This window comes from Seriola lalandi, unplaced genomic scaffold (genome assembly GCF_002814215.2).
Source record: "Seriola lalandi dorsalis isolate HSWRI2012SDOR001 ecotype SW California unplaced genomic scaffold, Sedor1 jcf7180002052129, whole genome shotgun sequence".
Lineage (NCBI taxonomy): Eukaryota > Metazoa > Chordata > Actinopteri > Carangiformes > Carangidae > Seriola > Seriola lalandi.
Window position 1 is genome coordinate 1,042,624 of NW_019522682.1, and position 23,565 is coordinate 1,066,188.

The window sequence follows — 23,565 nt, forward strand, 5'->3', positions numbered from 1 at the left end:
CTGGTTGCATGCTAAAACGTTACATCCATGGCAAAAACTGGAGTAGATAGATAGATAGATAGATAGATAGATAGATAGATAGATAGATATACTTTATTTATGAAATAAAAACATGGATAGCTGGGTAGCAACAGGAAGATTTATAAGGAAAGAGAGTAAAGAGACAGATGATGAATCGACAAGTGATCTCTTCCCCCGTCAAACAAAAAAGAAAAATTGAGTTTGTTTGATCATTACCATTAAAATAAAAAGTGCTCAGAGAAGTAATTATCTGGACTCCATACTGTTTGGGGTCAGATGTGGGCCGCCAACAAGTTTGGAGATTATCAAGTGGGCCATGAGTTGGAAAAGGTTGGGAACCAATGCTTTAGACAGAGGAGCCTCTGAGCATGAAGTAGTTTGGATTGGAAACTGTCTTTCTAATCCACAGTTTTACTTGTAATGGAGTATCTTTCTAATGTGGTATTACCGCCTCCTCCTCTGCCACTGTTTAGTCTATCAGTTTGAAATGAGCTCTTCTCTCAAACATCACGGCACAAACGAGAAGCTTCTGAGAATCTTAACTCATTAAAGCAAATGGGAGTCTGGGACGTGTCGACCGCTCTGATGCCACAGCTGCTCAAACATTTCAGCGCCAGGCCCCGAGCCCGTCTGTCAAAGCTGAGCTGCTGCCGCTCGGCTCCTGCAGGGTCAAAGTGACTGCAGGCTTCAGTTTGAAGATATTTCAGTAATGTGTTTGTGGTTGACTCAAGATAATGAGCTAAAAAGGCAGCACCTTCCCTGGACCTGAGAAATCTCTGCAAAAAGACAGAGCAGAGGAAACACAAGATGTTTAAAATCTGCAGCAACATTTTCAGGTAACAAGAGAAACTGCAACAACTATATCAGAATAAATGTATTAGTAGTAAATTTATTGAAAAAGATACAACCAATTAGATGGATGGTTCACGGTCCAGAAGTATGTAACAGAACGTAATGGAAGTGCATTTTTATAACCTTTTTTTTTCTCAGTTATACCTTTCAAAACTTTGCACAACAGTCACTGCTTTACTAACAACATTTAAAAAGATGGGTTGGCGTCTGTCGGCAAAAATCATGAGACAAAATTAAAAACAGGCTAACTACAGTAACTACATTAGAAAAATTAAACATAAAAAAACTTAAAATGTTCTCTTATTTTACAAACTATGTTCACTTGGGTAATACAAATGAAAACAAAAGTAAAAACCTTTGTCAGCACCATGTTATTTTTTTCTTTTTTAAATTCCATTTCAACCATTTTAACTCCTCCACAGCTGTGGCGAAACATCCGACACATTAAGATCCCCATGCTTAATATAAAAAAAAGCTCAGCCAATTTATTCAGACTAGAAACGCCTCATTTTTGAGGAATGGTACAGCATCTTTCTTTCGGACAATCTATACTCATTCGAGTAGCAAATTTAAAAAAACAAAGTCCACTTTTTCACATCATGTCAGTTAATTCTTCAATTTATAATCAACCGTGGTGGCAAATGTTGGACATCCATTCAAACACTGCAACAAAGATGAAGTGACACAAAAAAGTGGCAACAAAATCCAATATTTATCAGCTAATTTTGCTGGAATGGTTCATGATAAATGACCACAGCGGTCAAACAAGTTAAACACAGCTGTATGCTGAGGTTGTCTTTGCAAAAGACAACGATTCGCTTATCCCCAACCCCTGAAACTCCTTGATCATGACTCTAAGAAAAGTCATTTATCAATGTCAATCAGTTATCTTTAAAAAAAACAACAAAAAAAAACAAAAGACAAAATGCACAGTTCTCCCTCCCAGTAAAGTTGTGTATGAAATGTAAAGACAGTCTCGCTGTGCTGCCCTCTGCTGTTCATGTTACACAAGGTGGAATAAAGGAGCAGTCACTTCTTCCAGGATTTGATTGTGCATCTGCTTCTGTGTGTGTGTGTGTGTGTGTGTGTGTGTGTGTGTGTGTGTGTGTGTGTGTGTGTGTGTGTGTGTTGTTGCTGTTGTTGTTTTTGTTGTTGTCTATGGTCCATGGTCATTTCATAAGAAGTGGAGATACAGTACAAGTTCACTGATAAAAGTTCAAAGTTCATGGAGAATGGACACAGTCCTGTATGTGTAGCGAAGCTTAGTGTCAGGAGGAGGGTTTTATGAGGGACTGGGGGGGCTGTTGGAAGAGCTGGTGTCAGGTGACGCGCTGGGCTGCCGCTGGTCCTCCGGTGTACTGTCGGCCTGCAGCGATGCCATGGCTGCCGACGAGTACTTGCACTTCGAGGAGCCGCATTCGCAGTTGAACAGCTTGCTTTTGACTTCCCAGAAGTGGTCACCATAGTTAAATCTGAGAGGGCAGGATGAGAAAGCATGTGATTATAGAACAGCACTGTCATTTAATCAAAACCTCCCCTTTAGTGCTCAAGGAAAGATCTCAATAATTTATAGGAAATTGGAAAGTGCGTCTACAGAGTCCTCAAATTATGGATAGAGGATATTCAGACGGATATTACAGAACAGGAATAGGAAAAGTCTTGTCTTCAAGTGCAATTATCATCTATTAATAGTAGATTTAAACTGATCCAATATAATTTGCTTATGAGGACGAACGCAACTCCTGAAAAAGTCAAAAAATTAAATCCTAATATTCCAGACAGTTGCATAAAGTGTAGAACAGGTGCACTATATCATTGCATGTGGAGGTGTAAATACATGCAAGACTTTTGGAAAGGAATAATTTACATAATTTCCAACGTCATCCACAACGAAATCCCTGTACTCCCAAAAACACCGTCCCTAAGAACTCATCAAAGTTAAGCTGGTTAACCTCTGCCTGTTACAAGCCAAACGTCTTGGAAAAGTGATTGCGATCCATCTTTGAACCTTTGGATTATTGAACTTTCCACTTGCACAGCGACTGAAAGGCTTACACACATGATCAAACACAAAAGTCATATTTTCCATAAAATAAGGGATTTATCAGTATCAGTATCTGATATCCTAACTTCTTAAATCTGGCATTTACCAAGTGACACTGCCCCCCCCTTTTTTTCCCCTTCTTTTGATATACTGGTATGTAGGTAGACATATATAAATGTGTTGGTATATGGTGAGAGGTTGGAAGGGAAGGAGGAAAGTTGTTTCAAGGAAGACTTGAAAGACATCCACTCTGGAAAAGTGATGTATAATGTTTAAAATCAATTAAGATAAGTGATAATAAAAAAAAACCTGCGTTCATCTTACACCCAGGGTTGAAGAAACACTTTTCTTGCAGGTTCGCTGCCACACTGAGGAAGACTGCTTCATAAACTCTGGGTCACAATCTGTGTCTCTGTCACCAAAAACCCACTGAATCTAACTCTCAAATATATACATTCTGATATCAGATTCAATGAATACATCACACAGGGATCCTCAACAACATGAGACATGATGAACAAGAACAAACACTTGATGTCAAAGTGGCAAAAAAAAAACAAAACACAACAACTGGGAAACAAATAAACTGGTCCTCACCCGAGCTCCTCTCCAGACTTGATGTTTTCGCTGGCGAAGAAGGCGATGTGTGGGAAACGAAGGTCCTGGTGCGTTGTGAACACTCGACAGGCAAACAAGTTGGGCTCGCACATGTGATTGAGGAAGCGGCTGATGTTTCCATAGAAACGGGCATCGATGCAGTACAAGTCTTGTGGCTGGGAGGGAAAATAAATGAAAGGCTCGGACTTAAAAAAAAAAAAAGCTGTGAGGAGGAAAAATGTCCAAATAAAGGACATTTTGTTGTATAAAGAGCTAATGTTGTTGCTCGGGGTGGAATACATGTGTTGTTCATACTTTACCTTATCATCCAGACTGAACAGGTAAGCATCGTTTTGCCTCATCTCTGCTTCTGCCTCTGAGATGATCTCCCCTACGTACCTGTTGAAAAGCAGATGACCCGTCAGCAGCTGCAGGCATCAGCTCTAACTGCTGTTTACACACTCCAAGCTCTCATCAACCTTTTTTTCTACAGTTTTATTTGGAAAGACTGCAGTTCTGAGACAGGGAGCTTCATAGATTTCACATCCCTGCTGGTAAACCTGTGATGTATTGTCACATCTTTTAAAATATTTAACCCAAAAGGTTATTTTTAATTTAAAAACGAACACACACACATTATTCAGCACTGTGAGACCATGAGTAAGTGGATGACTCAGTTTTAATTAAAAAAAACAAAAAAAAACAAGAACATTTCATTATCCGGAGCTCACTGGCTGGTAATAGCATCGTTGCTAAAAGATATTTCACTGTCAGATGATGATTATTTTAATAATTCTGCTTTATGTTCAGGACCATAATAAACAGACATGTAAATGACAAAAAAACAGTTATAGGGAGGTAAAATGATAAGAATATGATGTGTGTGGTGAATGTAATAATAAAAAAATATAATAATAATTTATATGATATCCAACTATTTAAATTCAATAAAAACATGCTGTTACTGCTCTGTTTGTTAGACTTAATATAAACTTTTAGTGGCTCTCTGCTTTAAGTCATCACAAGCTGTAAATGTTACAACAATGAACTGTCGATTTATTAATTGAAAACTTAAAATGGAACATAATCATCAGTGGCACACTCCAACTTTAAAAAGATAGAGCTGGTGATTTTCCATATTTTCTTACTGTCAATAAATCCCATGAAATCAGAGAGCTGTCTGTGAACCCAAAGCCTGACACGTTTTCAGTGTCAGATCTATTGTGCCACAGAGCTCCACTGTTGTCCAGAGACTATTAAAAACACATCAGTGAGCCACACTGTTACACTGGGTGACATGTTCCTTCATTACCATGAACACACTCTGTGGTTTATTTTAAGTCAGACCCACATACACTGTCCTGCTGCTGGAAATACTCACCGACGCAGCAACTGTTTATTCAAATTGTGCTGAGAATAGTCACCAACAAATCCACTATTTAGTCCTGTTTCAGTAAGGTTTGCTAAAAAACTGCAGTGTCCAGATGTTTTGAGAAATTACTGAGAGTTATTTTGAAATGAAACTATTTATTTGTGAACTGATTTGTAAGATTTACATCTGCAATAAGAACCAATGGGCTGGGAACAGAAGTCAGGAAGAATTGAGACACACACACACACTGGTTTGAATGTTGACAATTGAAAAGAATAAAGAATAACACTTATGCTTTTAAGTTACTGTACTTTCTTTGCCAACACAAACAAGTGAAGTTGAAAATAGGTCCAGCAGACTGTCGACAACATTTACTGAACAGACAGTTTCTAAACGACTGAAGGGGTTTTTTTTAAAATTTTTTTTTAGTGTTACTCAACCTGTTTTTGAAATGGCCTTAAATGTCACAATTTATTACAAAAAAGCTGTCGAAAACAGTCACAATACATGAGCAGGATAGTGACTGACACCGCAGCGAAACACCTCAGTGACATCGACAGCACCTCTGAACATGAGAAAGCAGAAACGGTAATCATGTCTCTTGTCTGCTGCGCTCACAGTCTGAGCTGCTGCCATCTGGCAGGAGTTACAGATACTCCGTGTGTGAGAGTAGCAGGGAGAGAGTGACACAACATGTCTACTCCAGGTCGGCCCACATCTCTGAATACATTTTTAAAAAAAAAACACTAACAGGTCTGCAAGGATGCAAACTGCAGCTGTGTTGTGTTATGATCTAAACTGACAAGTCATTATCTTTTCCCGGGTGAATAACTGGAAACTAGGCTGAGAAATACTGAGTCATGGGACAAATGGGTTTAGAAAAATGCACATTTAGTTGCAAATACTAACAGTGTTTTATTTTTAAATAGGACTTACTCGCATATAAAGGTCCCCTGCGGTATGTCCTGAAGGGCCCGGACACCCCAGCCCTTCTTACTGGTCCTGAAGAGCTGAAGCCTGGTCCTGGAAGATCCACAACAACTTAATCAAATCACCTCACACCCGTAATTATACATGTTACAGTTACACAGTTCTACCACCATATAAGTCATCAAAAGTAAGACTGCTGCTGACATCTGTATCTTGTTGATATTAATTTGCTAATAAAGTTTGAATACCTGAGTCCATTTTGCACGACGCGGTTCTTGCAGGTCCTCCAACAGGAGCACGCATGGTTGCACTCAAAGATGAGGGGAGGCTCCTCACGGCAGAATTCAGGGAGAAGACGGCCGCTCTGAACATGACAAAGAAACATCTCTTCAATAGGTGTAAAGACTGCTTGACTTATTAATATTAATAAACACTATGTGGTATGTGGACCCCCTGCTCACACACTTTTGGTCTGGTGTTGTTCTTCATGGTTTGGGCTCCTCAGCCCCTTAGTTCCAATGAATTCTTACTTTGCTGAGGTGTCCACATACTTTCAGGTATTTCTTTTTGGTCCATCTGTGTAGTGATTTGTCCTCACCTTGTCGTACCAGCAGCGTAGACTGAGCTGTCCACACATGCAGATACTTGCCGAACAATCCTCTTTACAAACACAGTACTGTCAGCCATGTGGGTGACGAGAGAAAAACAACAATGGTCAATTCACACTGTCAAACATTTACTTATTTTCTCTCAAGACATCTGGTGAACTGGTTTGAACTCACCTGTAAGTGTGTTATGTTTCTGTCGATGTTCATGGGGGAGGTGACGCAGTTCTCAGGGATGTATTTGTAGTTGTCTGGATAAGGTTCACTGTCAACAGAGTTGACACAGGGAATGGGAACTCTCTCCTGGCCCAGAGCTATATCACTGTAAAAGGAGCAGACGCACGGGTTAGGGGCTGTCAAAAGTTTTCCAAGTCCAGAAAAAAAGACGTCCTGTCTCCAGTGTTTTGCCATTTGATAAGTCATGGATGGCTGAAACTGGTCTTCCACTGTAATCATGTACAATTTCATTCAACCTGTGAAGGACTTTTTCCTCTGCTTGACTGAGCCTCATGTTCTTGGCGTCCCTCTCCCTCCTGTTGGCCTGCAGAGCCGCCCAGGCCTTTGAGTTGTGGCTGCAGCAGTCCGGAGGAGTTTCCCCCTCCCGGTTCTTCAGAAACACATCCGCTCCTCGAGACAGGAAGAGCCTGAGGAGACAAAGAGCGTGTTTTACTGATCGTCGCTAAGTCGGCTCTCAACAGCTTTTCAAAACTGCTTCATGGTTGGCCTGATGTTCTCAACTTCAGTTCATCAAGTAAGTTATCTAAATTGTCTCGCAAAGAGTGTTTTCTCTTGTTTTCTACTGCTGGGAACTCACGAGACACAATCCAGGCGGTTCTCTCGAGCAGCGATGTGTAGGGGAGAGTCTCCGTGGATGTTGACAACCTGCAGGTCACAGTGAGCGTTCAGGAGCAGCTCGGCGATCTCCACGCTGCCAGAGAACGCCGCCCAGTGAAGGCAGATGTTTTCTTCCTAATGAAAAAAAAGGACGCAATGCAAACCAACAATCACATTATGTTTTATTCTTCTGTGAAGCCTGTCAAACACAGGGAGGACAGACGTCTCAGCCAACCTTGTCCCTGATGCTGATGTCGGCTCCTTTGGACAGAAGCAGCTTCACCTGGTCCACGTGTTTGTACTCTGTCGCCCAGATCATGGCCGTCCACCCTCCATCATCCTGAGGGAAAATAATGATCCGCAGAGTGAAGTTAAAAGAACATAAAAAGAACAACATATTGACAATTCCCTAAAAAACTCTTTAGAGAAACATGAGCCTTTGAATCGCCAATGATAATTCATTTTAAATTTGAAACAGATACAAAGGTTCATCCGAGGAGAGAACGTGTCATTACAGCTGTGCTAGCTGTCACCGACTCGCAGCAAGGTCAGCCATTTTAAACAAAAGACACATCCTTGCTGAGTATAAACAGGCTGTGTTTTTTTTTTCTGTAAATCAACCTGATGAAGGTGCTGAAACACTGGAGAGAAGACAATGACTCTACTTGTTTTTTTTTACTTTTTATATCGAATGTATTTGACAGAAACACACCAACAATGCAGGACACTTTTGTCTAAATACTTTTTTGTACATCTTTACAAAAAAGACACTCTTCAGTCATCTTTGTTTCTTTCTATCTGGTCGTCCAGTTGTTTCTGATCTTTGCAGTATCTCCAGTAAAAGCACTTTAACCCAGGTTGGACTGAATGTGTTGGCAATAACGTGACAGTTAGATTAGCTTAGCATAAACACAACAGCTAGCCTGGCTGAAAAGTCCAAATACCAGCACCTCTAAAGTTCACTGATAACATGTTGTATCTTTTTGTTTAATCTGTACACAAAGCGAAACGTAACAATAACAAATGGTGGTTTTACAGTGAGTTTAGTGCTGGAACTATTACTACATATCTGGGCCTGTTATTCTGGCTCTATGGGTCATCCTGCCTTTGCAAAATGATTCAGTATTTTATCTCTTCATGCTTTGACAGGTGAATCAAGAGTTCACTGACCCCTTCACATTCAGTCAGCTGTGCTGTCGTCAGACCGACAGTCAAATGTCAAGGACTGAATAATCTTGAGGGTTTAATAACAATCAGCTGTATGTTTCCAACAACCAGGACTGACACGGGCATCTGCCTATATGACATGTGATCAGCTGGAGGAGACAGTGATTCGACAGCAGCATTCAAAGCTACTAAATGTAAAAAACCTTGTATTGAAATTTCTTTTCACACGAAATCAGTGAGAAAAAGAAACTAACCTGACAGTTTATGTTGATCAGTCCTGTGTTCAGAAGGTGCTCAACAATGTTGTAATGGCCAGACTTCGCTGCTAGGTGGAGACACGTGAACCCTTCAACATCCTGAGAGGAGGAGAGAGTTGAGTTACCGACTCTAAAGTCAAACATCTCACCAAAATATAAATAAGCATGCGGCCAGTTTGTGGTCACTTTTATTTTGGAGTAACAGGACACAGTTTGATGATTCTTAACTTCTGAGAGCTGTGACAGCTGCCAAAACAACTGAGAGGTCAAGTTACATTCTGACTTTACTCATCAGTGTAGGTGATAGAAACCTCTCAGACCCCGGTGAAACTAAAATGCAGGTTTACCTTGTGTGAGGCGCTGGCTCCAGCCCTCAGCAGGTACAGTACCGTCTCCATGTGGTTGTTCTCACAGGCCTCCATCAGCGGTGTCCGCTGATCTTCATCACACATGTCCAAGTTTGCACCGGCCTGAAGCAGGACACATCACGCAGGAGGGTTAACAAAGTCTATCATTTAAAATTCTGTGAGTGATAGTTTTCATTTTAAAACCAGACTTTTGTTTTCCCATTACCACAGGAGCAACTGCAGGGCAGAACAGAAAGTAAAAAGAGTCTTACCTGTACGAGCATGTGGCAGATGTCTTTGTGTCCTCCCTCAGCTGCTGCGTGCAGTGGTGTGCGTTTATTCTGCGATTCCATCTTAAAGTTGGGGTCGATGCCATCCACTGGAAGGTACATGAAGAAGGAAAATATTTCATAAAAAAAAAACAACAACATTTGGATAAAACACAAGTGCTATAAAAGAGCTATAAGAGGAAAAGAGGTACGGAAGATTTTATGAAAAACAGGATTGCTGTGGCATTTATAAATGGCCCGGGTGGGGCTAACATACCCAACATGAGCAAGACCCTCTTGAGCTCTCCCTGTTTGGCTGAGAGATAAAGTTGCTTGGGGTGAAAGCGCAGCTTCTTGGGCCTGATCAAAACAAGCACAAGAAAAAAAAAAAAAAAAAAGTTCATCTCATGCGTCCAGATTTTTGTTTGTTCAGATAAATTAAATCAAACTCTTCTGGTCTTACTTCTCTGTGTCGAGAGCTACCAGGATACTCTCCAGGGTTTCTCTGGGTGGTCCTGGAGGAACTATTGGTGAGCCTGTTGTTCCCATACTGGTCTGCAGTGTTGCAGTCCTGGACGACCCAGGAACAGCAGAGGGGTCGAATTCCTGTGCAGAACGAACAGACAGTGAGCTGTCGGCCCGGCCGCTGGCCTCAGCCCCGACGGCCAGACGGGAAGAGCTGGAAAACAAACAAACAAGAAATGACCTTCAGTTGTGCAGTGGATGAAAGATTTATCTTTAGGGCTCATTATTTCACGCTTTTAAAAAGAATGAGCTTCTTTAACCTTTTCGGGGAAAAAGGCTCTGTAGAGGAAACTAGTTTACCTGCCGGTGGTGGTGTCCGCTCTGCCCTCGGGGGCCCCAGGTGTGGCGGGACCGTGCGCGAGTGCAGCGGGCACAGTGGAGGTGGTGTCGGCCTTGGCGATGGTGACCTCCTTGGCCTTGCTGGCCTCCTCTCCGCAGTGGGGACAGAAACTTTGACCTTTCAGCACCGAGGCACAAGCGCGATGGAAACGGTGAGAGATGCTGACGTCTGGTTGGCACTCCATGAAGGTCCCCTTCACAATCAATCACAAAACATCTCTGTGAGCAATCACTGTCAAAACAGAACAGACCTCTGTGTTTATGTTACTGTACTGTGAGAGGTCAGGTCAAGGCGGGGAATCAGAAAAACACCTTACATGTGCTCTCCAAAAACCCAGTCTAAGGCGGCAGCCAAAAAGATTTCTATTATCTATTCATTTTTTTGATAAATGGTTTTGTCTATATAATGAACGGTGACATCAAAAATGAATTTTATAACTATATAAAGAGAAAAATTGGAAAATCCTCAAATTTGAGAAGCTAGAACCAGAGAATATTTGGCATCATTTTTTACATCAATAATTCTTTCAAGGCTGGTTAAACACATAATTGAGTCGGTGAGCGTAGAAAAATGTTTTTGCTGTAGTAGTGGCATATGAGGAAACATGACCACACAGGAACCTTTAATGATTTTATTTTATCCCAAACTTCTCAATCACACCTTTTGATCAGGGCAAAGAGAGCACTTGCTTTTTTATTTTCATGTATTCACTGTTGTTATCATCTCAAATATACTCTACAAATTCTCTCTTCAACACTTGTTGAACTTTTTTCAGGTAAGAGGTTTTTTTTGTATTGCACAGATTGTTTCAGTCAGATTTTAAATCTTTTAACATGTCTGGTTTTCCTATGATGATCAGAGACTGTGTGTAACATTTCCTGATCAACACACACACACAAAAAAAAATCTAGAATATAGAAGTAATTTATGCTATAAAATTCACAGCATCACTGCACTCACTCTTCTTTTGAATCAACAAATGTATCAACCAGTTTTTGAGCATAATTTTTCAAACAGTGTATTTAGTTTAAGACCTCAACCTTTCTCTGTCACAGCAGCCCTCTTGCCTTAAATTATTTTCTTTTCTTTGAATGTTTTAATTGTAAAGTTCATAGTGAAAGGAAAAGAGAAGTTTCCAGGTCTGAATCAATCTGTGTTTGCCCCAGAGCATTTCATGTATATCATTCAGATTAGTGTCACCCCCAGAGAAATTTACAGTGCATACGGAAAGTTTTCAGACCCTTTCAAGTTGGATTCAATTCATTTTTAAAAAAACCTGGTTTTGCTTTGCCATTGTGGAGTGTTGTGTGTAGATTGATGAGAAAAAAAATGAATTGAATCCATTTTAAAATGAGTCTGAAACATAACAAAGTGTGGAAAACTTGAAAGGGTCTGAAAACTTTCCATATGAGTGTGGAGTCATCTGTTATATAAATTGTCCCGGGGACCACCCAGTTAACTCAACAGCTTAGACCTTCCAGTGAGACCTGATCAGCCTGCAGCTGGAGGCCTGACACTGATCCAGCGTCTGTACTCACAGCCCTGCAGAAGAAACCGCAGCCGGGGCAGCACTGGTGCTTCACCATGCCGTTGCGGTGGTCCTCGCACAGAACCAGCAGCTGGACAGAATTGGAGGGACGCATCATCTCATGTTTCAGCACAGCCCCCTGGCAGCGGGTCAGCTGTCCATCAACGCTCTCTGTGGCCATGCACTTCCTGTCTGCCAGGATGAGAATCTCTCGACTCTTGGGCGTCTCCATGCGGCAGCTGCAGAGAGGAAGCTCCTGAGCCTCTTCGACCGCTGACCCTGAAACGCCTGCAGAGAAACCAAGGCTGACTGTCAGTTAAAGTTGAACATAATACTGGTTGAATTTCGTTTCAGCTCACAAGTTGGCTGGAAGTTGAGAAAGCCTGAGAAACACTGACAGGTAGAAAGGCTTGGGTTTGATACTTGTGTTTATACAATACCAGGTTTCTTGGAGCGATACCAAAACAATATTTGAGCTTGAGGAATATAATTTTTTTCATCTATCGTCTAAACTGGGCAGAGTTTTTATATAACATATTATATATATTAATAAGGGACTATTTGATCACACACTCACTGTGCTTAAAACACATTTAGGTTGATATCAAAAAGCAGTGAGTTCTGACACCCAGACCCACTGATGGGCCTAAAAAACTAATTGTTCGTTGCTCTGAGTGAAGGAGCTGTGATATTGGGAAGAAAACTAATTCATATCTTGGAAAAATAAAGTTTGTTTGAATCAACAATGACATATATGATGAACTGCACACTCACACACTGATATGTGGCCACAGTTTCCTAACACACACATATGCAGTACATGTGGAATTACAAAATTTCTGACTGTGGCGCCCCCAGTGGTGCCAAGGAGACACTGTGTTAGATACTTCAGCCTGCTGACATTGCACTACAACCCACCAATGAATCTGAGTTCACAATGGATGAACTTTAAAGCAAAAACAAAAACCTGTCAGTTTTCACCAGAATTTATACATTTGCAACAATTATCTTTCCATAATAATAATAATAATAATAATAATAATAATGATAATAATAGATAAATAATAATAAAAAGATGCCATGATAATACACAGTATACATTCCGGCCTGGATTCAGATCTATTTTTTTTTGGTCTGGGTCTGGTTTTGTGCTTATTGATTTTTTTCTTCCTGGTTGAAAAAACAACAGTTCAGAGCCGGGTGAGAGGGATTAAGAATGGGGATGTCGTCAACATGTGGATGAGATGGACACAGCGGAACAGGTTATTGAAAAACAACTCTCAGAAAAAAATAAATGGACGTACAGCATATCTTCGACCGACATGACAAACATTAAGTTAAGTGCTCCTAGCAACCACTAACTGCAGTTTCCGTGTCAACTGAAGATGGTGTAAACAGGATGTATAACTCACTTACCACTGGCTGGTTAGAGAAACCTGCCCCATCGAGCTCTAAATATTTTAGCTGTGTTTTTGGGAGCATTCTGTATTTCAGGTGAGGTGGCTGATCTAAGCTAAAACACACAATAGGAAACCCTGCTTCGTATGCCAAAATATCCAAATTATCATTAACATTAATGCCTACTTACTGTTAGAAATGGAACCACAGTAAAATGTTAGATAACGATAAGAAAAGGGTCAAAAGACACACGGGCTGGATTATTATGAACAACAGGTTTTCCTCCTTTGTTCTATGCTCACCTTTGTTTGGTACCGCCGGCTCTTGAGGCTTGTTGAGGTTGACAGACTCAGGGGGGAGAATGTGTGTGTACTCCTTCCCATCACCTGCCAGGGCCTGAGCTGAAGCCTGAGGCTGAGCCACCACCTCCAGGTCTGAGCAGAACAAGAGTCAACAGTCAGAAAATGCTCCACTGTTCACCATCAAACAAACAAAAAAAAGAGAAAGATGCTATAATTCAACCTCATCCAGTATTTGTGTATGTAAAAAGAAAAACCTGTCCAGCAGAGGAATGAACACTTCGCCAAGTGAGTTAGTGGGAAGTGGGTTTAGTGTTTGAGACGAAAGTCTTGGTGAAGGTATTTATAACTGAGCTGTTTGGGGGAAATGAGCTGCAGGTCAGTTTGAACTATGATGAAGTTGTGATGAAGGAGAGGTTAACTCGGTGTGAAGCCTGTATCAGAGCCGACAGAAGCAACAGTGCAGGAAAAGTTGTTATCCATCTTGAGGGTGTTATAATTAAGTTTGGATGCCCCCTTGAGTTTTTGTACAATTTATAGTAATAAAAAAAGCTTAAAGCTTAAAATTAAAATGTTTTCAAAAATGATTCTTAATGGATCTGAATGTTATGAACAGTATAACTACAAAAATGGGGTGTGCTCCAGTAAGTTTCCTCCTTGTGTCATCAGGTCTTAACTGTGCTAAACCTTCAGATCATATTTCAGTTCATATTCAGCTTGTAGCTAAAATACACACTCAACATTTACTACTGAAATTTTTTACATACATTTTTTGCCAATAAAAGCTGGTGCCAGGTCCCACTAGATTTTATCTTATAAGAGGGTGTAACATTAGAAAAAATAAACAGTTTGAAATGTTTCCTTCACAAATAAATGATCTTCTGATTAGAAAGAAAAAAAAAATCACTTCCTCTTCTAACTTCTTCAAAATGGAAGGATATGTTCAGTGTCAACACGCAACACGCACCTGTAAACTGCAGTGAAAGAACCCCTTAAGTGTTTTCAGATAAATTAATGTTAACAACACAGACAGTTTCCTCCTGACAGGTGACATGTGTGCCACAGGTGAGCAGCTGGATGACTCTGTACAGGTGTGGAGTGCGGGTGTTTGACGGCGCGCTGGTCACCTTTGGCCTTTATCCTCCTCTTTCGTTTCCTGGACGGCCTGAGCCACGCGCTGTCTCCTTTTGTTTTCTTTTTCAACTTCTTCTTCTGACTCGACTCTGTGCTCTGAAGCAGACAGATGAGTTCATTCGCAGAGATCATTCCAATAACAGACAGAAAGCAATTTAATAACAATAAGAGATTCATTTAACCGCTCTCACTGCTCGCCGTCGTCTGTCAAAAGAGGTGAAATGAGATGAGCTCTAATACTCGGGTGTAGTTCTGTGGAGTAACGATGGTGAGTGAATCTTACCATGTCGGACTCTGTGCCCTCCTCCTCTCCATCTTCTTCTCCAGACTCTTCAGACTCCTGATCATCTCCCACCTCCACCGCAGAAACAAACAAAGAAAATCACACTCAACACTGAGTGCTGCATTTACACAGAGTAGAAATCACTACATGTAGTGAGAGCAATATGGAAGGAGGCAGAAAATGTTTTTATGTTCCAACCTGAGAGATGGGTTCAGGTGTTGCTGCCTGAACAGCAAGGACAGGTTCTTCTGCTGGCTGCTGACCTTCCTCTTCCTCAGACTCCACCTCCTCCGACTCTTCCTCCTCAGAGGCATTTTCCACCTTCTCCCCATTTATGTTTGCTACCTCTTTAGTCTGTCAGATAAGAAATGATCATAGCACTCTCTCATTATACTGTGATCTATACTTTGTTGATGCTAAACAAAATGCGTCTAGAGAACAGAGCTTCATGTCAAATGTAAAGCAGAAAAAGTCTCCACTGAGTGTCTGGGTTACCTTGTTCATTTGTTTTTTTGTGGATATTTAAGAGAGTGTGCAGCTGATTTAGCAGTTTAACAGTGTCCCCCCCCCCATTCATTCATCAGCCATACCACTTAACCTTTTGGGGTCGTGGGGGGGCGCTGGAGCCAATCCCAGCAGTCATTGGGAGAGGGAAAACCCAGGACAGGTTGCCAGTCTATCACAAGGCTGACAAATAGAGACAAACAACCATTCACGCTCACATTCACACCTACAGGCAATTTAACTTCATGTGCATGTCTTTGGACTGCGTGAGGAAGCCGGAGCATCTGGAGAGAACCCACGCAGGCACAGGGAGAACAGGCAAACTTCACATGGTTTGAACCCAGAACCTTCATGCCGTGAGCCGTCAGTGCTAACCACTGCACCGCTGTGCCACCATTTTTTTTTTTTAAAGAACCAAAACTGATGCAGCACCAGAAACATCATCTTTTTTTATTTCTTGCATTATTCTTCTTTGCAACTTTACCACCGAGAGATTCAAGTGTGTTATGCTAGTAGCAGCTAACTCCTTTCTAATTAACTACACCAAGATTTTTATTTTTAGTTTTAATGACTTGAGCTCCCTCTGTAGCCATAAAAGACTTTATTCTTTCACATATTCTGTAGTACGGCCCAGCAGCTTTAAACAGACTTCGATGTGTAAACTCAGCGGGGTTCCGCTTTAGGAGATTCAGTATTGAATGTAGAGAGGTGGTGGACTAATCAATATGTAAAGGTTTCAAACTTGATTTTGGATTTGTTGTTTATTCCAAAATGAGATGTCACCACGAGGCTAAATGAAGCTTTGTGTTTTGTTTTGTGTATTTTGATAAATGGAGCAGTGACCTGTGGGCTCTTGGCAGACTGCTGTAGTTCCTTAAACATTTCAAGCACAGTTCTCTGCTTAAGCACTTTGGTTTTCTTCTTGGGAACCAGGCTGTATGTTCCCATCCTCCTCTTCTTCTTACGGGATGACAACCCTCCTGAGTAAGAGCCTACAGCAGGAGACGAAAACACACATTTACACCGTGAAACTCCAAGAACAATTCAAGAAAACAGGTTTTGGTTTTTCTACAGTGGGTCACTTTTTATCACGTGTCATTCAAATCTGTCTGACCTAGTTGGAGCTTGGTTAGGGCTGGAGCCGGAGGAGCTGGAGTTGGCGGAGGTGCTGGTGAAGCGGATGACGCAGTTTGTGCTGAAGCTGGCGTGTCTGGTGGACTCTGAGGTAGATGGTTCTGGGAGGACGACTGTTGCAAGGATTTCTGCGTGTCAGGTGCAACGTGAGTCTCCATTTTCTCCATTTTGGCACTTTTTGCTTCTCTTAATTCCCTGTTAAGAAGCTGCAGACGACAAGAACCAAAAGCTTTGAGGATGACTGTGTAAGTGTGAAGTGAAATCCTGCTTTGATTTTGCTGTCAGTCTACTTGTTTTGGTAACGCTCACCGTTCGCTTTTCTTCCACAATTTTTTTTAACAAAATATCCAACTTGTTTTTAAAGAACAGATATGTTTAACCTATTTTCACACAGATTTTATCATCACATGATTGGACGTCCTGCTGCAAAAAGACACTATGCTTGACGGTAAACAGAGTTCTCTCGCAGCTCACAAACTTTTCCATTTATAGAAAGTAGGGCTATTATTGTTTTACAAAATGCTGTTGTCCAAATTAATTCTGTGAAAATAGCCATAAAAAATTCAAAGAGTTTTGGGGTTGATGGAACACAGGTCATTATGCTGAACAACATATGATCATTTTACATGTGATTTTGCATAATCTGTATGGCCAAAAGTATATGGACGTAGTGTTCTCTTGGTCTGGAAGTTTTTTTTTTTTCATTGTTTGGGTTCCTTAGCTCCAATGACAGAAAATCTTAGCACTACAGGACACAATAATACTTCAGACAATAGTGCGATTCCAACTGTGTGCCAACAGTTTGTTGTAGGCCCCTTCCTGTTTCAACATGACAGTGCTCCTGTGCACAAAGCCAAATCCATAAAGAAATAGTTTTCCCAGTTTGGTGTGGAAGAACTTGACTGGCCTGCACAGAGACCAGACCTCAACCCTATCCAACACCTTTAGGATGACCTGGAGAACAGACTGCAAGTCAGTGCTGGACCTCGCTAATGCCGTTATGGGTGAATGGGATCAAACCGCTGCAGCCAGTTCCCAAAATCTTGTACGAAGAGTGGAGACTGTTACATAAGCACCACATGCGGGTGCAATGCCTGTGTGTCTTAATACTGTGTCCATATACTTTTGTCATTTAATGTATAAAGATATAGAACAATATTCTTGTTTATTTTGTGATGATGATTTCCATGATATCACTAGAAGTAATGAGAGAGTGGCAGAAAACATTAACGAGCTACTGAGCTACTAATGAGTTTACCTTTTGTGCCGGGCTGACAGCAGGTCTGGACATGGTCTTGCGCGCTCTGTGTATCGTGACGGGTGCTGGAGCCGGTGCAGGAGACGGGGCTGTGCCATTTTTAGTGTCTGATATACCCTGTCCCAACGTAGTCCCTGTACTGGGGTCAGTCCTTAATGCACCAGAAGTCTGTGCACACCCTGATGCCGAGGCAGGGAGGGGTTTGACCATATGTCCCCCTGTTGATGTGCCCGAAGGCAACCAGTTAGTCCTGGGAGGGGAAACCCCCAAACCTGGCATCACTGCAGAGCTGCCTTCCTGCTGCTGCTGCTGCTTCGTGAGGATGAATCCATTGCTTCCAGTAACAGAACCGTGCGGTGGCTCCATGTCAGGCAAACCATTTTCATTCGCCAACAGTAAAGTCTTGTTGCTGCCTGTTGCGGAGCCGTGTGTCGGGCTCTTGTGCCTCGTATCGTCACATTCGGTGCCATTGAGCATCGCCTCTGCTGCAGGAGAGGAGGCCAGCCTGGCTGCTACGTCTTTGTCTCCATCTGTGGACCAAAACCAAAGACATCATTCAAATTACAATGTCAGTCACATAAATAACAAAGTAATTTCAGATTTACTCTAACTAATACCTGACGTCTCTCCGTTGCTTGCTGGATTGAGGCCCTCTTTCTTTGCAGATGCACCCTTATCCGCACTGCCCTTGGCTAGACCAGCCGGCTGATGAAAAAAAGACCACATATGTCAGGGGAAATCAGATTTAGAGCTGTTATTAACATTAATTAATTTGTGGATAACTTTTTCAGTTAACTTTCAGTCAACTGTCTAAATATAGTTATACAGAAATGCTTTTTAAAGAGCTCCATTTACAATACCAGTGGTGAAACAATTACTCAATTCATTGATTAGCTGACAATTTTCATGGGCAGTGAGTGCTGAAAGTTATTTATAAAGCAGAAATACCCATGTTTTACTTTCTCAAATGTGAGGATCTGCTGGTAATTCTCAGTTTTATTTCATTAAAGTTGAATAAAACAGACAAAAGGAGCAAGTCCTCACATTTGAGAAGCTGTAACCACAGCTTGTTGGTTGAAAAAGAACAAATCTGTTAGCAAAATTGATGTTAATTTATTTCCTGGCAATTGATGAACCAAATCTAATCTCACTTTTATCCATATAAAGGCAAAAACCGTCTTTGTTTGTGCTTTTCAGGAACATTTCTTTGTCACAAAGATTAGAGAGTAAGCCAAGAGAATGGAGACGACCCCCATGAACTTTCATTGTCTGTCCTCTCTCTTTCTAAGTTACAGCCAACCAGAGGAGCAGTAGACGCCGGCCACAGCTACAAAAGGAAATCACAACCACCCACGGATCGTCTTTACACAGGAGGGAGCAGTTGAGGAGGCAACACCAGGAAATGTAAAACTGCAGACCATCCACCTCACCCTCACTATGGGAAAATGAGCCCAAAGGAAACAAAAAGAGGTCTGGGAGAAAAACATCATGAATTCACTTTTGCTTTTTTTTTGGGGGGGGGGGGGTCCAACGTTGCTTGTGAAAACCACCCCTTTGTTCAAAAGCCTTTCAACTGTGTGGACCTCTGTCCTCTGCAGTGGACAGAGGTCAGTTCACCCCTGAAGAGCAGCACAACCAGCACTGAGGAGAGAGATTTACTCTCTCCCCAACCTCATGTGGGGCTCATATGCAGCAGAATGAGGGTGGAAACACAGACACGTGTGCTGACTGGGGCAGGGGTTCTCATTTACTGAGGTAAGAGGCAGGTACTGAGTATAACTGTCCCAAGAAAGCAGAGGAAACACTATTCCTACAAACTGGCCCAATCAAAAGGCCTGTGAGGGACAGAGACCACTGAAAGCTTCACTTAAACAAACTGAATCAGTCAGTTAAACTCTCTTCTCCAAAGGCTGACAATCAAATCTTCATCTTTAACACAGAGCGTGTGTCCTGAAGCCTGCACACAACCGAGACCCCAACTAAACGAGCCATTCTCCAAACACGTGCTCCTGAGTCCCTGAGCCGAACATGAACGTGTACCTTGTCAAACAGCAACAAGGTCAGAACCAAGAGCGGGTCTGTGAGCACACTAACTGAGGGAACATCTGGTCTGGGACAATCCTCTGGTGTGTATGATCTCAAGGAAGTGAAGCTAGAAGGCACGTGTGAGGGTGAGGAGAAGAAGAATCCTTCAGTTCCTTGTTTTCATGGATTGAGGAAAGCCAGTTACAAAAAAACACCAGCCTCTTCCCTCCCCCTAGTGGCGGGAAGTGGAACATACACAGTGGAGACAGAAAGGAGAGGGGGGGAAGGGAGGCAGAGAAGGCTGTCTGCAGATCTCCGCCATTTCGCAACCAGATTGTTTACTGACACAACGCGGCCATTGCAGCAGTTTTCCACTAGATGGGGAACGTAGGGGTTTGGAGGCTGGTGGATGGGGATATGGATGCTGCTGAGAGAAGCTCCTAACATGAAGCCAAGGCTTTGAGTACTGATCAGGAGCATTAAGTAGCACATTAAAAAAAACTAAGATGTTAGAATAGACCAAAGCTTCAGCCATGACTGCAAAATTAAAGCTCCAGTGGTTCAGAGTGTAAACTCCAGATGGGACATTTTTTTTTAACTGTGGACAAGCTTTTTAATTATTAGAAATAAATACTTTTATAGCATACATTGTAGCTGATGTTCCCAATGCTTTAAAATATTCTACTTGTTCAATCATTCACTGTCACTAATGTGAACCTGGTATGGCCTGGACAATTGTAGTGATCTGACCTATCTTTAGATCTATTACAAGAGGCCTGAAAACAAGTCAGAGCTACCTAAACACAAAAACACATTACACAAACAGCTGTTACACTGCTGGTGTCAACACCCCAATGAGATGAGACCGTGAAGTACACAAATGCATTTCACGCAGCCTTAGTAAACAAAGGAAGTGTAGCATTCCTGACCTTCTTAAACAGTGGTTTTCACATTTTTCAAAAATGAAGCTTGTGAACCTTCATCTACGGGCTGTTTGACCAAATTGTGATATTCGCCTTTTCAGATTGTTTTGTTTGAATCTTTTCAAGAGGCCTGAAGAAGTGAAACTATCCAGTATCTCACAAGAAGAAAAAAAAAAAAAAAAGCAAAGATTTAAGAAAAGCCAGAAAGTGCAAATCATCTTACAAAGCCTTAGTTATCTTGCAACCCCCTCCACTGTCACGACCTAAAGTTTCACAAATGTGGGGCTTCCTGCTGGCCTAACAACGTGACATGCTGATCGTGCAATCACAATCACCAAAATGTCGTCCTTCCTCTTCTCCCTAATTTAATGTCACTTCTCTACCGTCCGCTCTCCAAATTAAGGGGAAAAATGCCCAATGCTCAAAAAAAGATAGAAACATTTAGACTTTTCTGCATAGAATCTCAAATAATCTTCAGGAAGATGAAAATGAAACCTGTCCAGTCACTAACTGACTTGCAAACTGACAGACAGAAACATGCAGCGGTATGACCCATTGCCAGAGAGCTGCTCAGAAGACCTGCAGCTGGTAAACATGGAAGCTCATACTGCAGCCTCACATGCATCCTGTAGATTAATAAGCAGTCACTGCAGCCTTGTGCTCCAGTATATTTCTGATCACAGTCTAGTCTGCACATACATCCAGTCCCCGGGAACATCATTATATACGAACCATGAGGGCTACAGAGAGAGCAAAGAGGAGGAAAAGGTAGTCTAAAAGTCTACTGTTGTAGTTTCCAGATCTTCAGGGGGTCAGACTTCCATCCTGCCATATCGAGAATGACATCATATTTCCTGTGCTGTGATTACTCTAAATACAGCAGCCGTCCTAATCCATGACACCACACTCAAATCTCCCTCAGATACAGAAGCACTGCTACTAAACAAATCACTGCTCCTCGAGCTTAAGTCTTCGATTTCAGGAGTCAGGAGCAATCAGCTACTGATAAAGCAGCAGCAGCAGCTGTCTTGAGAAGCGCAACTTACAAACTATGAAACCATCTCAATGAGAAGACAGCAAGAGCTCAAACCAACTAATTGTAACTTTTATACAAAATGACTAAAAGGAACTGAGAAGCAAGACTATGCATCTCCTCAGAACATTCAAGCCCAACCAAGGCTGAAGAGTATAAAGCTAACATGCCTCTTCCCTTGTGTGCCTCCAGGAAGCATCATACCTGCTTTCTTCTCATGGCCTCCATTGAGAAGAAGAAGGCGTCAGAGAGGGTGTGTGTGTTTGAGAGAGAGGGAGAGAGGGAAGGGGGAGGACAGAGAGAGGGAGAGAGAGCGAGAATGTGTCGAACAGATTGTTCCTCTTTTCCTTTTCTTTCCCCGCATGCACATTCACCTCGCCGGTCATGTGACCTGATGGCTCCCTCTGTCGGCCCTCTTCTTCAGAGGGTCTCCACAGAGCATGCTCAGTCAGTCATTTCTCTAAGCTGGAGGACCTCGTTGCCACTGAAGACATCCACTGGAGCAGACTCCCTGTGCAAATGCTTTAAGACTGGAGAAACACAATCCTGCACAAGCTTTACCTACTAATGTTTTTTTTATCTCACACCTCATGTTAACACTTATGTCAACTGTAGTAAAATTAATCGGAGTCACTCTTGTCATTTCTTGTGTTTCTCCAGATTGTATTTCTATTGGTGCTACTTCTATCTGCCATTTTGTTGTTGTCTCTTTTTTATACTCTGTTTCTTTTAAATGCAAAATGAAAACATGAAAATAAAAGCCTCATAGCTGGTGTGCGTGCACAGCCACTTAGGGAGCACCTAGGGAGGAAAAAAACAGTGAAGTAGAGGGATAAAAGCCCCAGAAAGAAATCAGATGTCGGTGAGGAGCCTGACGGCCAAAACGTTTTCCACCGCGGACATCAGGCCACATCCAAACCTCTCAACAGGAGAGTCTTTTGTCTCCACTGAGCCTCGGGCCAATGAAGGCAGTAAAACACAACGCTGCCAGGCCATGCAATACATATTAAGTCACAGAAATGAAGTAACAGGCCGAGCTGCCACTGGGGGGAAGAGCCTGAAACAAAGCTCCAATAGGAGCCACAAAGGGAACGAGAACAGATAACCTGAAGCATGTGGCTGTGCTCACCACAAACAGAGTGCATATAAACACACGACAACAACTTTGCATAATGAATCTGTATTGTTGTCAGGTCTTTGTACTTCATGTAGTCTGTTCTGTTCTCATTTGGCCTTAAGTTTATTTCCACATGATTCTTAACCAGGGCCATAACTTTTATAATTTTCGTTATATTAATCTATTGATTTTTTTTAAATAGTAGAGATCATATGTTCCCAGAAATCCTTGTGATGTCTTCAACTGGTTTCCCCATTCTGTCCAACAATCCAATAATATAAATGAGCAAACAGCAGCAAATCCTCCAGCAAATATCTGGCATTTTGCTTCATTAATGATTTAAATCATTTATTTATGATTACAATAGTAGAGGTTTGTCACTTCCTAGAGTGAAATGACTTCTCTCGTCAGGGGACATTAGGAACGCAGATGTAGAGATGTTGGTTGCTTCTCTTGTTTCACTACTAAATGACAAACAACCTTGTCCTGACATACGAGCTCAGGTTGATCAACTTTCAGGAGCCAATGCACAAAAAAAGAAAGTTCTTCCCTCCAACAACACCAGTGGTGCAGCAGAGTAAGAATACAGATAATCTGTCAGATACTGTACACAAAAAGCCAACAGGGTAGGTAAAGACACATTTACAGTGCAGTTTAACAGGAACAGTTCATTCATTTTGAACTATGCAACACCCACAAGACACAAAAGGACCCCACCTATGATCAAAGAATAGTTTAACTAAGGAGGAGCTCATTCTTTACCAGCGAT

At 41.8% G+C, this 23,565-nt stretch overlaps 1 protein-coding gene across 2 annotated transcripts in view; it reads right to left on the reverse strand.

Annotated features, from left to right (window-relative positions):
* Nucleotides 1-890: 890 nt before the first annotated feature.
* The window catches only part of ehmt1b (euchromatic histone-lysine N-methyltransferase 1b), a 29,156-nt gene continuing 6,481 nt past the window's right edge, over nt 891-23,565 (reverse strand). Inside the window, exons 1-26 of one of the 2 annotated variants that reach the window (XM_023399959.2) lie at nt 21,884-21,955; nt 18,316-18,403; nt 17,699-18,228; nt 16,421-16,646; nt 16,150-16,298; nt 15,001-15,156; nt 14,803-14,874; nt 14,513-14,615; nt 13,389-13,520; nt 11,699-11,976; nt 10,121-10,353; nt 9,759-9,974; nt 9,573-9,655; nt 9,299-9,405; nt 9,027-9,149; nt 8,677-8,778; nt 7,491-7,595; nt 7,236-7,390; nt 6,895-7,065; nt 6,599-6,743; nt 6,415-6,492; nt 6,065-6,180; nt 5,823-5,909; nt 3,835-3,913; nt 3,515-3,690; nt 891-2,345 (exon numbers count right to left, since the gene is read on the reverse strand). In XM_023399959.2, coding sequence (XP_023255727.1) covers nt 2,156-2,345; nt 3,515-3,690; nt 3,835-3,913; nt 5,823-5,909; nt 6,065-6,180; nt 6,415-6,492; nt 6,599-6,743; nt 6,895-7,065; nt 7,236-7,390; nt 7,491-7,595; nt 8,677-8,778; nt 9,027-9,149; nt 9,299-9,405; nt 9,573-9,655; nt 9,759-9,974; nt 10,121-10,353; nt 11,699-11,976; nt 13,389-13,520; nt 14,513-14,615; nt 14,803-14,874; nt 15,001-15,156; nt 16,150-16,298; nt 16,421-16,646; nt 17,699-18,228; nt 18,316-18,403; nt 21,884-21,907 — 3,924 coding nt within the window. In that variant the 5' untranslated portion in view covers nt 21,908-21,955 and the 3' untranslated portion in view covers nt 891-2,155. Of the gene's footprint in view, nt 2,346-3,514; nt 3,691-3,834; nt 3,914-5,822; nt 5,910-6,064; nt 6,181-6,414; nt 6,493-6,598; nt 6,744-6,894; nt 7,066-7,235; nt 7,391-7,490; nt 7,596-8,676; nt 8,779-9,026; nt 9,150-9,298; nt 9,406-9,572; nt 9,656-9,758; nt 9,975-10,120; nt 10,354-11,698; nt 11,977-13,388; nt 13,521-14,512; nt 14,616-14,802; nt 14,875-15,000; nt 15,157-16,149; nt 16,299-16,420; nt 16,647-17,698; nt 18,229-18,315; nt 18,404-21,883; nt 21,956-23,565 lie in introns of those variants that run through there. The other variant, XM_023399960.1, reaches the window with a different exon arrangement.